Source organism: Oryx dammah, unplaced genomic scaffold (genome assembly GCF_014754425.2).
Source record: "Oryx dammah isolate SB20612 unplaced genomic scaffold, SCBI_Odam_1.1 HiC_scaffold_25, whole genome shotgun sequence".
Taxonomy (NCBI): Eukaryota; Metazoa; Chordata; class Mammalia; order Artiodactyla; family Bovidae; genus Oryx; species Oryx dammah.
This window is the reverse complement of record NW_024070209.1, coordinates 66,149,671-66,160,372: the sequence shown is the minus strand read 5'-3', so window position 1 is coordinate 66,160,372 and position 10,702 is coordinate 66,149,671. Positions and strand designations below refer to the sequence as shown.

Sequence of the window (10,702 nt, the reverse complement as noted above, 5' to 3'; positions counted from 1 at the left end):
CAAATTCCTGTCCACTGAGTCAGTGATGCTATCTAACTATCTCATCCTCTGCCACCCCTTCCACTTTTGCCTTCAGTCTTCCCAACATTAGGGTCTTTTCCAATGAGTCAGCTCTTCACATCAGGTGGCCTCAGTACTAGAGCTTCAGCTTCAACATCAACATCAGTCCTTTCAATGAATATTCAGGGTTGATTCCTTTAGGATTGACTAGTTTGATGTCCTTGCTGTCTAAGGGACTCTCAAGAATCTTCTCCAGCACCACAATTCAAAAGCATCAATTCTTTGGCACTAAGCCTTCTTTATGGTCTAACTCTAATATCTGTACATGACTACTGGAAAAAACATACCTTTGACTAGACAGACTTTTTTTTGCTAAAGTAACGTCTCTGCTTTTTAATACGCTGCCTAGGTTTGTCATAGTTTTCCTTCCAAGGAGCAAGCGTCTTTTAATTTCATAGCTATAGTCACCATCTGCAGTGATTTTGAAGCCCAGGAAAATAAAATCTGACACTGATTGGTATAGTGACTTAATTAAATGGTTCTCAAAATGTTGAGACTTAAGATTTAACTCATAAAAATTATTGAAGATCCCAAGAACTTTCATTTATGAGGGTCATATCTATAGTTACTCACCTTTTATTAAATTAAGAAATTTGCTAATGATTTTTAAAATAATCCATTATATATACACACAAATAATATATTTTATGATAATCTTTTAATTTAGTAAAATGAGTGGCACTGCTTCACATTTTTGTAAATTCTTTAATGTGTGGCTTAATAGAAAGCTAGATTCTCATGTCTGCTCTTGTATGTTGTTTTGCTTGAAGTATATAGAGAAAATTAGGGCTTAAAAAGATATGTAACTGGAAAAGAAAGTAGTTTCATACGCTTTTCAGACAATTGTGAATATTATTTTTGATGTGCCACCAAAAATAAATAACAGCTTCTGAAATGTGTTAGGCACAATGTATTACCTGAAGTCATATTAATGAATTTTACAGACTCTGTTACACTGTTTCATTGGCCTGTCTTATGCTTTGAGTGGATCTTTTACCCATGCCTGATTTTATAATATGCGTTGGTCATTCGGAAAACATTGGCTTGCTCAGTTTTCAAGATCTTCCAAATGTTGACACATTTCATTTTATTGTATCACCAACAATATCATCAGAACAGTTTTTAAAGTTTTGGAGAGCTAACAAGCTCAGTGACATATAGAAGTTTTCTAAAACTCTAATTTTTGTTTGAAAGCTCATTTTTACAATATATACTGTTCGTTGTTTCCCTTGGGAAAAAAAATAGGCTAAGTTCATTATTGAGGAAATGCCAGCCACACACTCCATTCTGAATAACCGTAGTATGTCTGCCAGTCATTTTTGAAGATAAAAGTTGTGTTCCATGAAAAAAATCTACAAGTTCAGCTTGCAACTCAATCAGACAAAGGCTCTTCCTCAAGAATGAGGCGTGTATTTCAATACACAGCAAGACAGGCCATTTAAATTATACTCCAGCATTCCTTTCTCGGACTATTGCATTTCTACCCATTATGTTATTTGCATATTTGCCTCACTGCCTTTGCGAGCTCTCTGATTGTAGAAGCTACGTCCTTTTCTTCCTTGTATTCTCCATAGTATTCTGTAGTCACTGTTACCGAATGAATAAATATTCCTATCTTCCCCAGTAGACTGTAAGGACACTGAAAACAGAAACTCCGTGTTATTCCTCTTTGAATCACCAGCACCTAAGACAGGGTCTTGGGCACAACAGAGTACAACTGTGGTTGCTTATGATAATCAAATTTATTGTGTACATTATATCAGGATGGCCAATAGTGATCTTGGCAATAATTATTATCATTTTTCTTTCAATACCTACTGTGGAGGAGCAGCTTTGTAGGTTTGCAGACCGGCAGGAAGAACACACACACACACAGATAGACTCTCTTACAGATTCCTCCTCAAGAAAGAGAAAGTAATGGGCACAAGAAGGTGGACTCAAAGAGCAGGGCTAGATGTAGCACGCTGGTGTGTGGCTTCCGCCTCCAGATAAACCAGAAGAAAGCCACTATCCATTTAACTTGACATCACCATTCTGGAAAAATTACGCTCACAGTCTATTTCTTTTCACTATAATGAATGTTTACAATCATTAGGCTCTTCTAATTCTAGAAATAATATCAACAATGCCACCCTCAACCTGGGTGAAAAGCAGAATCAGTACCCATGTGTCACTGAAAATCTTCATGTCTCCAGCTTCCCAAGGTCCCAGAAAACCCACCTCACTTCAAGAAGTCAACAGAAAACATTTGCTTTTCGAATTAAGCACATTAGTGAGAAAAGTGTATGTGACCATTTTTAGCTTGAAGGAGGAGGTTAAGATACAGTTTAAATTCTATGAATACCATGATACGGATAGTTGGCTCTCAATCCACTGTTTAGGACAGCAACTAAATCAAGTTTTGTTAGCAATGCTTTTGAGCCCACCAATTTCATCACTTTTGCCTCTATTTTGAAAATCATACATTTGAATATAGTCCAAGTAGAAAATTTTCATTACAATGAAGTTAAATATTTATACATTCGTTATACTCAAAAGTATCTTCAGGATGTTTATGAAAGGCACATCAAACTATTCTTAAAAATTAACATGAGCTAACACATAACTTCTAAGAAGAATATATTCTGATATTGAATGCCTTTCTTTCTTTCTTTCTAAAAGGCCAATGTCACCTTTTGCATTCTATATCATAGCCTTCTTGACATATATAATTCATATGACATAAAATTCTCCCATAGAAAGTATACAATTCAATGGATTTTAGTATATTTACAGAGTTTTACACCATCACCACTAATTTTAGAACATTTTTATGAATTCAGAAAGATACTCTTCTCTCTAGACCCCGGCAACTACCAATTCACTTTTCATCTCTATGGGTTTGCTTATTCTGGATATTTCATATAACTGAGCTTATACAATTTGTGGCCTTTTGTGTCCGACTTCTTTCACTTACCCTAATGTTTCCAAGGTTTATCCATGCTGTAGCATGTTTCAATCCTTCACTTCTCTTTATGGCCAAAAAATATTTGGTTGTAAAGACAGACCGCATTTTGCTTATCCACATATCAGCTGATAAGATATTTAGGTGTTTCCACTTTTTGACTGTTACAAATGATGTTTCTATGGACACTGTGTACAAGTTTTCATGTGGACACATGTTTTTAATTCCTTTGGGATATATCTATGAATGGACCAAAGAACACTTTAAGGATTAAGTTTGTGCAAAGTGAAAGTAAAAGTAAGTTCAAAGAATTTTTTTCATAGATTTGTCAAGCCCTGAAGACTAAAGGGACATTAGAAGAGAAAATTAGTTTCTAAATAACAACAGAGAGAAAAATTAGCATAAAAGATAATAGAAAAATATTTATCTTTTCCTTGCTGTAACATAAGTAAATTTTAATATTATGCAATTATTTGAAAACAAAAACACTAAGAAAACAATTACAAGTCTGTCCTGCTCTTTTAAGATATATATTTTTAGGTCCTCTTAGAATATAAAATATTAGTGCTTAACAAGGAAACTTTTGGTTTATGATTTACAATTTCAAAACTATATTTACTGCTGTTTGTACAAACCCAAATTAAAGATTCTAAACTATATTTCAAAGATTCTAAGTCATGTAAAATGAAGAGTATTACATAGCCTAAAGGAGTTTAAGAACAGAGATGCAGAAATATTATACTACATGAAACTGGAGAAGGGGTTTCCTCTTGAAACAAAAGGCCAGATTCTTGAATGCTGGCAGACAACTTGCTACTCTCATCTGAGGATAAAAGAACTAATATAATTTGGGAAAATTATGGTTAAAAATAATTCCTATATTCTTAAGAATAGCATATTGAGAGTTAAAAGCATCAGGCAGGACTTGTTTGAAAAAGAAATGGTCAAATTCTTTCAGGTTTTCTACTTTTAAACTCAGACATGTAGTAAATTAGACCCGGGACATAAAATAGCATTCCCTGCATGGTGGACATTTTTCTTTTTTTTTTTTTTATGGTGGACATTTCTATAGTCTAGTTGAATCTATTTTCAGTATCCATTTTGTACTAATTTCCCCAAGTTTCAAAGAATGAAAGTAGTCAATGAAATTGCAAAGCTCACATCTAGGACATTAGAAAAAATAATAGCCATTATATGATGGCTGGTATTTTTTAAAGTCTGGTTCTGCTTTAAGAATTACTTCAATAGGAATAAAAGAAACGTGCTTTCCCACCAGTTACGTAATCTGCCTGGTTATAACTGCATAGTATTCTACCTAAAGACAGAATCTTTGGAGAAAAGAAAAAAAGGCCTTTTTTTTTTTTTTTTGCAACCTATGATGTTTACTTTTTATTATAAAGTACATGAAAAATATCAATTATTTTTTTAACTCTCTGTCTGCTTATTATTTCCAGGTGTTTGAAATAACATAGAAAAAGCAAAGCAACAAAACAAATTTTACCCACTACACTGAAGGGTGACATTTCAATACTTCATTTGTGAACAGTCAATAGTAAAGTCATAACCATAAAAAAGCAGAAAAACAATTATCCCTTAAGTGCTTTCTGAATTATTTTTCCATGAAGAAACAGTAAATATGAGCCATATATTACTGCAGAGGAGTCACTTTTTTCTTTTCATAAACTTTTTTGCTTCTTTCAAAAGCCCTTCCATATCTTCCTTCTCTAGGTCTTCCTTTTCTGGTTCCCAGTCAGAATCTTCGTCTGTTGGCTCATATTCTTCTTCCTCATCATCTATAAAGCTGTCATTCAAGTTGTATTCATTGGGTTGCCCGACATTGTCATCTTCATCTGAAATGCTTCTCACTGAAAAACAATTTAGTATGTAGCATGTCAACTGTCACTTACCCTGGGTTTAGAAACCTCTAACTGTAAAATATCTTTGTCAAGAAGATTTTACTTAATACATAGCTAGCAATTATAAATTTCTAGAAAGGGGGCTAAAGCTATTATTTTTATTATTTTTTTTAACATTTGTTTAAATCAAACTTCTCCAACTATGAGGCTTCCAAGATTAAAATGTCCTCAGATTCATCATAATGGTTCCTTAATAATATCATAATCAAGCTACACCACCTTCCACAATGGCAGAATATATTTCTGTCCCAGTTATTCACTGTTCCTCCTTGCACTGTGATTCTATTTACCCATTGCCACTGATGTCAGACTTGGCCAAAGAAAAGTGAGTGGAAGTAGTGGCTTCCATGGAGAAGCCTTAAGGGCCTCTCTGTGATTCTGCTATTGCCATTTCCCCTCTGCTAGAAGAATAGTGGCAAACCATTCAATATCACAGTTATCCAAGTCTATGCCCCAACCAGTAACGCTGATGAAGCTAAAGTTGAATGGTTCTATGAAGACCTACAAGATCTTTTAGAACTAACACCCAAAAAAGATGTGCTTTTCATTATAGGGGACTGGAATGCAAAAGTAGGAAGTCAAGAAACACCTGGAGTAACAGGCAAATTTGGCCTTGGAATGCGGAATGAAGCAGGGCAAAGACTAATAGAGTTTTGCCAAGAAAATGCACTGGTCATAGCAAACACCCTCTTCCAACAACACAAGAGAAGACTCTACACCAAAATCAGATCGATTATATTCTTTGCAACCAAAGATGGAGAAGCTCTATACAGTCAACAAAAATAAGACCAGGAGCTGACTGTGGCTCAGATCATGAACTCCTTATTGCCAAATTCAGGCTCAAATTGAATAAAGTAGGGAAAACCGCTAGACTATTCAGGTGTGACCTAAATCAAATTCCTTATGGTTATACAGTGGAAGTGAGAAATAGGGTTAAGGGCCTAGATCTGATAGATAGAGTGCCTGATGAACTATGGAATGAGGTTCGTGACATTGTACAGGAGACAGGGATCAAGACCATCCCCATGGAAAAGAAATGCAAAAAAGCAAAATGGCTGTCTGGGGAGGCCTTACAAATAGCTGTGAAAAGAAGAGAAGCCAAAAGCAAAGGAGAAAAGGAAAGATATAAGCATCTGAATGCAGAGTTCCAAAGAATAGCAAGAAGAGATAAGAAAGCCTTCTTCAGCGATCAATGCAAAGAAATAGAGGAAAACAACAGAATGGGAAAGACTAGAGATCTCTTCAAGAAAATCAGAGATATCAAGGGAACATTTCATGCAAAGAAGGGCTCGAAAAAGGACAGAAATGGTATGGACCTACTTCCATAAGATATTAAGAAGAGGTGGCAAGAATACACAGAAGAACTGTACAAAAAAGATCTTCACGACCCAGATAATCATGATGGTGTGATCACTCATCTAGAGCCAGACATCCTAGAATGTGAAGGCAAGTGGGCCTTAGAGAGCATCACTATGAACAAAGCTAGTGGAAGTGATGGAATTCCAGTTGAGCTGTTTCAAATCCTGAAAGATGATGCTGTGAAAGTGCTGCACTCAATATGCCTGCAAATTTGGAAAACTCAGCAGTGGCCACAGGACTGGAAAAGGTCCGTTTTCATTCCAATCCCAAAGAAAGGCAATGCCAAAGAATGCTCAAATGACCACACAATTGCCTTCATCTCACACGCTAGTAAAGTAATGCTCAAAATTCTCCAAGCCAGGCTTCAGCAATACATGAACCGTGAACTCCCTGATGTTCAAGCTGGTTTTAGAAAAGGTAGAGGAACCAGAGATCAACTTGCCAACATCCGCTGGATGATGGAAAAAGCAAGAGAGTTCCAGAAAAACATGTATTTCTGCTTTATTGACTATGCCAAAGCCTTTGACTGTGTGGATGACAAGAAACTGTGGAAAATTCTTCAAGAGATGGGAATACCAGACCACCTGACCTGCCTCTTGAGAAATCTGTATGCAGGTCAGGAAGCAACAGTTAGAAATGGACATGGAACAATAGACTGGTTCCGAACAGGAAAACGAGTACATCAAGGCTGTAAGTTAAATAAGTCACCCTGCTTATTTAACTTCTATGCAGAGTACATCATGAGAAACGCTGGGCTGGAAGAAGTACAAGCTGGAATCAAGATTTCTGGGAGCAATATCAATAACCTCAGATATGCAGATGACACCACCCTTATGGCAGAAAGTAAAGAGGAACTCAAAAGCCTCTTGATGAAAGTGAAAGAGGAAAGTGAAAAAGTTGGCTTAAAGCTCAACATTCAGAAAACTAAGATCTGGTCCCATCACTTCATGGGAAATAGATGGGGAAACAGTGGAAACAGTGTGAGACTTTATTTTTTGGGGCTCTAAAATCACTGCAGATGGTGATTGCAGCCATGAAATTAAAAGATGCTGACTCTTGGAATAAAAGTTATGACCAACGTAGATAGCATGTTGAAAAGCAGAGACATTACTTTGCCAACAAAGGTCCGTCTAGTCAAGGCTATGGTTTTTCCAGTGGTCATGTATGGATGTGAGAGTTGGACTGTGAAGAAGGCTGAGCTCCGAGAAGTGATGTGTTTGAACTCTGGTGTTGGAGAAGACCCTTGAGAATCCCTTGGACTGCAAGGAGATCCAACCAGTCCATTCTGAAGGAGATCAGCCCTGGGATTTCTTTGGAAGGAATGATGCTAAAGCTGAAACTCCAGTACTTTGGCCACCTCATGCGAAGAGTTGACTCAGTGGAAAAGACTCTGATGCTGGGAGGGATTGGGGGCAGGAGGAGAAGGGGACGACAGAGGATGAGATGGCTGGACGGCATCACTGACTCAATGGACGTGAGTCTGAGTGAACTCCGGGAATTGGTGATGGGCAGGGAGGCCTGGCATGCTGAAAATCATGGGGTTGCAAAGATCGGACACAACTGAGCGACTGAACTGAACTGAGGAGAACAGTGTGCCCCAGATAGAGGTTGATCCTTCCGCCAGGATTCAGGATGAGACACACGTGAGACAGGGCAACAGCCAGCATGCAGCTACATGCATATTAACATGAAGGAGAAATGCACCTATTTACTGTTATAAGGCACTGAAATTTGAGGACTATTTGTTATCACCACAAAGCTAGCACAATCTGATTGACACACCAGTGTGTGTGTGCTCAGTTGCTCCAGTCATGTCCGACTCTTGTGACCCCACGGGCTATAGCCCACCAGGCTCCTCTGTCCATGGGATCTTCCAGGCAAGAATACTGGAGTGGGTTGCCATTTCCTTCTCCAGGTGACACACCAGAGTTGAGACCAAATGAGGACATATAAGCTTACAGACTTTGAAAATTTTAGCTTTACAGATCTTATGGCTCACACTTTGGTAAGACTAGAATTACTATGGTAACGACCGTCAAAATTTACAGGTTTCTAAATAATATCATAACAGTAGAATTACAATTCTAAAATCCTTCTGTCTCAAAACTAATTTCTTCCCTCATCCCAGTTTTCTTTTCACAGAGAGCAACAGAGTTGGTTTAAAATAAGGCAGTGAGAGCTCTAGGATGATGTGGAATATTTAAAGGTTAAAAATGTTTGTACTTTTGAATATGCTTCAGCGGAGGTTTCCTCAATGGCTCATCACGTAAAGAATCTGCCTGCAATGCAAAAGACAAAGGAGATGCAGGTTTGATCCCTGGGTCGGGAAGATCCCCTGGAGGAGGAAATGGCAACCCACTATAGTATTCTTGTCTGAAAAATGCCAAGGACAAAGGGGCCTTGTGGACAATAGTCCAAAGGGTTGCAAAAAGTCAGACGTGATTGAGCACACACATATGCTTTAGCTAGCTTCTTCCTAAAACATTCATATGTAACAGATATAACTTAAATGAAAGTTAAGAAATTTGACAGGAAAAATTTTCATGGCAGAATGATGACAAAGAAAGTACTTTATTTGTTTTTTAACTTTCATAGCCCAGACACTTCTTTCTTTCTTAATATCACTACTCATTCCAAGCAGATTTGAGACAACTTATAATCATGTGCTTACTGTGATTAGTCACTCATTCCTGTTTGACTCTCTGCGACCCCATGGATTATAACCCCCCAGGCTCCTCTGTCCATGGGATTCTCCAGGCAAGAATACTGGAGTGGGTTGCCAATTCCTGCTCCAGGGGGTCTTCCCAACCCAGGAATCAAACCAATATCCCTTGGTCTCCTGCACAGATTCTTTATCACTAGCACCACCTGGGAAGCCTATGTTATCATGAGATAACACAAATAAAAGTAGAAATTGAGAACAAAGAAAGCAGAATGTAAGTATATCAACCTCAATTTTTAACATAATCAATATAGACTGAGCATCAAATTTCTCCCTAAGTTTCTTGGTAGCAAAAAGCCAAAAAGGCTACATAAAAACTTACTCAATTCTCATTAGCATAAGAAGCACACCAGTTCCTTGAGGGAAGTCTGAGATTATATTTATTTGTGTACACTTTTTATCTGCCTCTTAAGGCATGTTTTATGTCTAACTAACCTCAATTCCTCATGTAACTTTTATGATAGAAAACAATTAAAAACCATTTAGAGGATAGTTTGCAGGTGGGAAAGGGAGTGAGGAAGAAAGAACAGCAATGTTTCTGTTCTTGACCATTTTGCTCTTGGAAGTATCTCATATATATAAATAACGCCATCTCAATTAAGAGTCTCGTTTTAGATTCAGAAATTAGCTTAGCAGATTTAGAAGGAAAATATATACAAAGCTGAAACTACTTCAGGTTCTCCTGCTTTATTGGCTGTTCCTTCTTCACCTTCTTTGCTGGATCTTCCTCATCTTCTCAACCTCTAAATTTTGGAGTGCCCAAATTTCAGGCTGGGATCTCTTCTCTAAGATACTCCTTATGCTGTATTCAGTCACCCAGTGGTGTCCAACTCTGTGCAACTCCATGGACGGTAGCTTGCCAGGCTCCTCTGTCCATGGGATTCTCCGGGCAAGAAAAATGGAGCAGGTTTGCCATTTCCTTCTCCAAATATAGTCCTTAGATGGTTCTATCTAGCTGTGTATCCTAAATCCCCAAATTTATATTTCAAGCTCTGACCACAGCGTAAATTCCAGACTCATTTATCTCACTGCCTGTGTACCATCTCTACTTAGTGACTAACAGAAATCTGAAATGTAACACTTTCGGAACACAGCTCTTGAGGTGCTTCACCCAAATGTGGTCATTCTCTTACCAATCTTGAACATATATTTGATTCTTCCAACCTTCCAATTTTTAAAAAATAATTTTATTTACTTTATTTCGGCTATGCTGGGTCTTTGTTCTACGCAGAATTTCTCGAGATGCAGTGAGTGGGGGATATTCTTCAGTTGCGATACAAGAGCTTCTTGTTGCAGTGGCTTTTTCTCATTGTGGAGCACAAGCTCTAGGGTGTGTCGGTTTCAGTACTTGTAGCACATGGGTTCAGAGGCTGCAGATCCCAGGCTCTGGAGTACAGGCTCAGTAATTGTGGTGCACAGGTTTAGTTGTTCCAAGGCATGTGGGATGGAACCCGTATCTCCTGCAATGGCAGGCAGATTCTTTACCACTGAGCTACCAGGGAAGCCCCTTCCAACTGTTTTGGCAAGAAACTTTGGAGTTATCCTTGAATATCCTCCATAATATTTAATGTCAAAAGATCCTGTTGGCTCTACCATCAAAATATATCCACCACTTCTCACATCTACTCCAACACCCTGGATCCAATACCACCATCCTCTTCCTGGTCTATTCCAATATCCTCCTAGCAGGCTTCCCTACTT

The 10,702-nt window shown here is 37.9% G+C and overlaps 1 protein-coding gene across 5 annotated transcripts in view; it reads right to left on the bottom strand.

Annotated features, from left to right (window-relative positions):
- Positions 1 to 3,442: 3,442 nt before the first annotated feature.
- APLF (aprataxin and PNKP like factor) overlaps positions 3,443 to 10,702 on the bottom strand; it is a 101,517-nt gene continuing 94,257 nt past the window's right edge. For 4 of the 5 annotated variants that reach the window (XM_040224086.1, XM_040224084.1, XM_040224085.1 and 1 more), the window contains exon 9: positions 4,357 to 4,869. In XM_040224086.1, the coding sequence (XP_040080020.1) occupies positions 4,667 to 4,869 (203 nt within the window). In that variant the 3' untranslated portion in view covers positions 4,357 to 4,666. Of the gene's footprint in view, positions 4,870 to 10,702 lie in introns of all 5 variants that reach the window. The other variant, XM_040224083.1, reaches the window with a different exon arrangement.